This window comes from Argiope bruennichi, chromosome X1 (genome assembly GCF_947563725.1).
Source record: "Argiope bruennichi chromosome X1, qqArgBrue1.1, whole genome shotgun sequence".
Classification (NCBI taxonomy): domain Eukaryota; kingdom Metazoa; phylum Arthropoda; class Arachnida; order Araneae; family Araneidae; genus Argiope; species Argiope bruennichi.
The window spans coordinates 53,227,694-53,235,091 of NC_079162.1; the positions used below are offsets into that span (position 1 = coordinate 53,227,694).

Sequence of the window (7,398 nt, forward strand, 5' to 3'; positions counted from 1 at the left end):
GGCGCGCCCCCCTAGGGGGGCGCGAGAATATCCAAGAGAAAATATTATTTAAAAAAATTGATTAACTGACTGAAAGGAAAGCACACATACACATAGAAAACAAAATACATTTCGACATATTTAATAACTTATTAAAGTAAAACGACATACTAAATTAAAACAAATTTAATAATTATTAGTGACTCCCTGGGGCCTATCTTGCAGAGCAAAGTTTTTCGAAGGAAGGCTTAATATTAGAAATAGCCACTCTCAGTTCTGCCGAGATCTATATTTGTCTTCAAAGTAGCCACAGCAGAAAATCCAAAGGTAGGATGTTGAAAATGGTAATAGAATGAGAAATGTCCTTGTTTTTAGTGTAATTAAAATCATCCTCTACTCCTGCCCAAAATTCAAATAGTGATTTATTACTAAATTGTCTTCTAGTTTCGCCACTTGTCGTGAAGTCTATGAATTTTTCTTCCTCATCAATTGAGAGCCCTTCGGGAGTCTTATGAAATGGATCCCTAACTCACTTGTAATTTCCTATCAGTTTGTCATCAGCAAGAAAATACTTTTTAAAATTCTTTGCCTGCATGGCTAAATGATTTTCAGTGGTTACAAAAACAACTTTTACATGTTCATCTTCAGCCTTCTAAGTTTTAGTACAATCATCCACATTTGCAAACATTGTTAGATTTCTTTGCCTTAAATTTCTGCTCCACAATTCCAATTTTCCACAAAAAGCATTAACATTATTTCTGCTCCAAAATTCCAATTTTCCACAAAAAGCATTAACTTTATGACTCGTATCCAGCATATGTGTATTTGCTCCTCGGAGTGGAAGATTCAAGTTATTTAATTTCTCGAATATGTCAACCAAGTAGCTCAATTTCATCACAAATAAACCATCGTGAAAATTCTCGATCTCCGGTACGTTTTCTTCTTCTAGGAAAATGGCGATTTCTTCTCTTAATTCATAAACACGTTGCAAAAATTTTCCACATGATAACCATCTTACCTCGCAATAAAATAGTAAGGCTGAATATACTGAACCCATGTCTCCGACGCAATTTTTCCATCCTATGTTTGCCTCGTTCATAAAATCATTTAAAATAGCAAATAATGCGAGGGCCGTTGTTTTGAGTTCTATTGGTTTGCAGAAAAGTAGTTCTGGTAGTTCTAAAAGAAGCTCGCTTACTTCCGATTAAAAATTTATCCATGAATCTGCATAAATCTTCTGCCGTAAATATTTAATATGGTGAATTGCAATTAACATGAAAACATATATAACATACACATTCACGATATATTCGATAGCGATAGAAGGATCGACTCGAATGAGACTGGCTGGAATTGAAACTTGCGTTATCAAACATTTTCCTTCTTCCTGTGAGAAAACATCTGCGCATGCTCGAGACGGCATCGGTCGTGTGGATTCTCTTCCACAAACATTACTTATTTTCTCATTACTTTATTCTCTTCCACAAACATTACTTATTTTCTCATTACTTTATTCTCTTCCACAAACATTACTTATTTTATTTAAATATTCCCCGCTTTCATTCGCTTCATCTATTCACTGCCCGCTTTGCAAAATGCCAGATGTGGTTTATCGCCAATTAATATTGGCAGTTAGTAAAAAATAATTTAAAAACAGAATACAAAATACTCTATATACATTATTGTTGTATACTTTTTACTGTAAGCGGGGGGGGGGCGAGATAAAAATTATGATTGAAAACTGGGCCACGAATACTGAAAGGTTGAGAAACGCTGACCCAGGGCATTTGCCCCAATTGCTCCACTTTAATTATACCACTGCATCTAATGCATTTAATGATCAATCAGTTGTAAAATAAGAAAAAAAAAAGTCTATCTCCAATCTGTTCTTCTCGTGCTTCTTATGAGACATCACTTTTTCTGTTTTTCTTTTTTACGCAATATTGTGTTATTGTTGATTCAAAAGCAGCTTCAACGTCAGTTTCGTTAGCAAGTTGTTTTGCATCAATAATAGTAATAGTTTCATCGAAGGACATATCCGATCGAAAATTTTTATGGAATATTTTTTATTTTTATAAAAAAATAATCAAATGCAGATGTTAAATCAAAATCTTTTGTTTACATCAACTTGCTTATTGGATTAATGTAATTTAATATTTTATGCTAAATAACTAATGAACGTAAAAATTGAAATTGTTCAATACAATTTAATAAATCCGAGACTCGTCTCATTAAATTATCGATTTCTTGCTTTTCACAAATAGCAAGAAATGTATTGTAAACATCTTCCAAATAGAATCTTTAAGGCTTTAAGTCCTTTATCCTACTCACTCATCTAGTGTCACTCAATGATTTCAAAGTCAATCCTTGAACATGCTTTAAAAGTATTGCCCATAAAAGTAGATGCCGAGAAAAAAGAAGATAATGTTTGGACTATGTTGAAGAGATTAACTGCTTCCGAGGATTCTTTTGCCATATCATTACCTACTATAATGAGAGAAAGGATACTTCACGGAACAAAAGCCCATTAATTAAATTATTTAATTCTAGATTGCACTTCTGCTTTATCGCCCCTCATATTAAATTCGTTGTCATATTCTTGTTTTCCGATACCCACACATTTAAACTCAAGTTATTAAGTACTCCGGTTATAATTTCAGGCACATGTTTCCTTGTGGACCTTTCAATTGGAAAGAAGTCCAAAATGTTTTCATTAATTTTTATTTCAACTTCATTGGCATAAAATTTGTTGATTGAAACATATCTGATTATAAGAGTCATTTGCTCTACCTTATTAAAGACAGGAGTGTAATCTAAAATTATAGGAAAATATTTAGATTTTTTAAATTTCGTCAATAATTTGAGATTTCACAATTTGATGAAGCAGGTCTATTATCTCGTTGCATATTTTCCCTGAGATCATGAGCTTTAGTCCCTGGCTTTTTGAACATTCTATGAACATGCTCTTCCAAAATGAGATCAAATTCAAATAGTAACTCAACTATTTTTAAGAAGTTTACGTTATTATACTCAAAAAATTTGCCGCTTGCACCTTGAAAACTCAGAAAACTTTTACCAAACATTTTAATGATTGCTACAATTTTTATATACACTTTGTACCATTGGTTTGTTTCAGCATTAATAATTCTTTGAGCAGAGGAATCTACAGTTTTACAACATTTTAACCTTTAATTAATTTCTAAACATGATTTTTGGAAGTTTCAGGATCTTTCAAAATTTCGACGAGGTATTTAAACTTTTAAAACTCTCATTTGAAAGGAACTAATCACATAACCGAAAAATTGGCAGCAGAAGCAGTAAACGTAGTTTTGTGAAATAAAGTACATTAGCCAGTCTTTTAAAATTTGCTCTCCATTTCAGAAAATTCATGTATAATAATTTGCTCTAAGATATCGATAAGTATCACTGGAAGAAAATTTTAATTATATAATGGTTTAAATGGGCCTTGTAACATTAAAAGATTTCTTTCGGCATCTCCTAAAATTCTTGACCACAATGCTGGACCTGTACTCAGAGTTTGTAAAATACTTTCTGTGGGTGACACGTTGGTGCCAATTTTGAAGATGCTTTCACTTAATGGTGGAATGTTGCCATTTCCAGCTGATTTATAAATATAGTCTGTTTGTTGGTCATAATTATTCTCCAACGACATGTTTTCTTTTACAGCCGGACCTGGTGTTAGATTCTCAAAGCCGTCATTTGTTCTGGTACTACAAAAACAACTCTGTATATAATTTCTTAAGGTGCTAGTTTGTTTTTATATTTGGACTTCCTTTTCCAGCCTTCGCCTTTTGTACTAGAAACCAGACTGGCCATTAGACATTCTGGAATAGGGAGATAACTCAAATTAAACTATGTAAGATATGAAATAGTAATTAGAAATGAAAGTTAATCCTTTTTCTAAATAAGCTAAAATCATAATTAACATAACTTCAAAACTATATTTCACCGACCGGAATTTTAAAAAAAATATTTATGCTCTGCACAAAATATTTTTTTTAAACTTAAAGGAAGCGTAGTGTAATAATATTTGAATTTCATAGAAACAAAATTTGGGCAACTCATGAATAGTCATTAAATTTATTTATTTTTTGAAATTACAAATTATAGATAAACAATTCAATTATTAATTATAGATTTTGAGATATGATAATATGAATTGAGATCATATGAAATAGCAATGATTTCTAAATAAAAAATATTTAATATGTATTTTATACATTTTCATAACGAGCAATTTATTTCACTTTATTTATACAAATCAAAAAAGATATTTTACTTTCAATTATTATTTTTATAACTTTTGAAAATTTTAAAGAAAAATTGAAAAGACTTTTTTTTTTTTTTAACATCTACTTGAAACTATTCTTGAAGGTGAGCTTTCGTGCTAAAAAAGAAAAAAATCTTATCTTAAGACCATTTAAAAGTTTCCATTTAATATTTCATGGAATGATTATAAGGTACAAAGATGTAGTGACCGGAAAGACAAGGGGTATAGAATAGATACCCCAGCAGCCATGGTGACCAGACGTTAGTGCATTCCATTTTTGAAAGAAAAATATGATAAAATGGCGAAGAAATAATATTATGGCCTGGTCGCAATTTATACTTGCAAAGTTACTGATGTTGACTAGAAGCAAAAAAAATCATGTTACCCCAGGCATCACTTATTCCCGCTCCTTTATTGATAAGCTATCCTTCTTTGGATATCAATATTGTTTTAAATAACATATTAAAAGAAATTTATTTTCTTTGTGACTATGAAACCAAATCTACTATGTGGTCTGAAAGGGTGGTGTGGCGATAGTGGACACATAAAATTTCATGGTAAGAGCAGACACTCCGGAACTGATCGTGGTTAGAGCGGACACATTCCCCCCCCCCATCTTAGAACAGATAAAGGGTGCAGATAAATAAGTAAATAAACACTTTTAAAAATCACAAATATTATTTAAAACAGTATTTTAAGTGGCAAATGTCTTTCACGTGGGATAACGTTTTTTTTTTTTTTTTTTTTTTTTTTTTACCGAAGTTTTCTGTTTTTGCACTTGATTATCGAATTACAAGGATAAATACATTTTTTGCCAATCAAATTTAATTATTTATATTAAATTTTTAAGATATTATAGTGCGAATGTATTTTAAACATGGCGGAATATAATAAAAATAAAAACTTTCAGAGAAATATTTAAAACTTAATAGTAAGTAACAGTATAATGAAGGGTATGAACGAATTTCCGGGATTTTGTGGAAAACTGTATTTTAGAGTCAAATAAATATTAGAACAGGTGCAGTTGCCATAAAATTAATTAGTTTCAATAATGTAAGTAAAAATAAATACTGGAAGTAAAATATATGAAACAGATACAAGTAAATTAAAGAAAAATAAATACAAGTAAATAAATATTAACTAACCTTTATTATAAAGGCATAAATATCATTTACCATTGGATTTAGTCCAACCTAGTTACAAAACTTAAAGATTTTAGACATTTTTCTAAATTGTTTGATATTTCGAATTCTTTTAGGATGTTTTCAATTCTTTCATCCAATTTTACATATGCTTTTTTCCTTTTTATGGCAGGGTCGCCTAATTCTCTGGATTTCAAATTAAAAGACATTTTATGTGTTCTTCTTTTAGTATTTTAACTAATAAGTGGACATTAGGCTGGTTTCTGCCAGTGATTGCATTTAATTTGGAATTCCACCCTTCAACAAAATTATTTGTCGTATGACACTGTCCATATACATTCCATACTTTAATGGGTATATTTGGATTGTCTATCTACTGCTCGACAAAATAATCAATGAATGTGGTAAGTTTATCAATGCTAAAAGCTTTTTCCAATACAATGCTTCAAGCATCATCTATGTGTTCCATTGGCTAGTAAGCTAATACAGAAATCATTCTACAGACATTTCTTATATCTTCGTTCTCTTTATATTCCTTTACTAGACCCATTTCTTGTATCTTACGCCACAAACATTGATTAAAATGAAAGTTACAACCCGAAACAGTCGAACTGGGAAATTCTAACATACAATTATTGATGGCTGCTGCTTCAAAATCTAATTTTATAATGTCCGGCTTCCACTTAGGGTACCAACGTTTCACTTCCTGAAACATTGCAATGTAAGTTGCTTGTCTCTTATCAGGCAGAAATGCAAAAAGCGCTGGATAAACGTTGGTCTCAGTTGCTGTACTCTTTAAGTCGACGTGTATAGTATATATTTGAGCAAATTGTTTCGGACAACTTTTAAATATTCCATCTAAGAAAAAGGTCTTTCCATTTTCCAAAAGGTACCGAGATTCTTCTCCTCCAAATACTAAAATCCTGTTATCTTGGTCATTTTGCAAGTCTAAACGAAGCAAGTTTTCCCCATTAAAAAGCACAAGTGTATCGTTTGCAAACTGAATGTCGTTGGCATTTTGAGGATTTGGGGTAGCTCCCAAAGCCTTTCTCCTCTCCTTACATAAAACTGTCTTGGCATTGGAGTATGTCGGTATTTTAGTAACGAAATCATAACCTTTCTGATATAATTCTGAAAGTTCTTCTTGAACTATCTGGGGAACGGGAACTGATGTTTCTTCTCGGACTCTTTTTCTGCAAGTCTCTAATCTCCTTTTAACTTCGATATCAGTAACGTTGGGCACGCTGGAATGTTCAGTTTTCTTCAGTACTTCGTATTGAAAATTTGTCTCTACATTTCCTTTACAATGATGTGTCTTTTCTTTTACACATACCCAGCTCATTTCTAATTTATTTTTTCGGTGTAGACGGTGTGGGTAATCATCTACAACTAAACATTCTTTTCCTTTATTTTGTAGAGAGTAATTTTGTTGAAATGGCTATGGGTTCCATCACAGATTTTTTCGCCGACATAAAACGACATACACACTTCATAAGGATTAAACATCTACTGAGAAAATGAGACGGCCTTCTCTCTCAAAAGTATCGGCTTATCTCTACAGCAGTTGCAAAGCTCGAAACTAAACAATAGATGACATGTGACTGATTAGGGAAACAACACAATAGGTGCAAGAATGTCCGCTTTGCCCACCCAGCTCCACTCACGTGTCCGCTGTATCCACTGTCCGCACTGGCCACATGGTCGTCTCAAAGAGCATCTTATTTATACTATTGTGGACTAATCTGCTTTAACTTATTTGATATTGAATTCTTGGCATGTTCTATTTCAGCACAAAAATGCTTATTTCTTTATTCATCAAATGATAATAAGGTTGCGGATTAAAAATGAATAATTTATTTTTAAAAAACAGCAGAATCTCGAAAGTTATCCTCATCATTTATTCATTCAATTATTTCGAATATTTTCAGCATCTTTAAATTTTAGAGATCCTTTTCTAGAAAAATAAGGTAAATTTTTTGAGTCGCC

The 7,398-nt window shown here is 31.7% G+C and overlaps 1 protein-coding gene across 1 annotated transcript; it reads right to left on the minus strand.

The window, feature by feature from the left end:
- Window positions 1–5,884: 5,884 nt before the first annotated feature.
- Window positions 5,885–6,754, minus strand: LOC129959223 (uncharacterized). The gene has a single exon (XM_056072047.1). The coding sequence runs from the start codon at window positions 6,752–6,754 to the stop codon at window positions 5,885–5,887; it is 870 nt and encodes a 289-aa protein (XP_055928022.1).
- Between the last annotated feature and the right edge of the window lie 644 nt (window positions 6,755–7,398).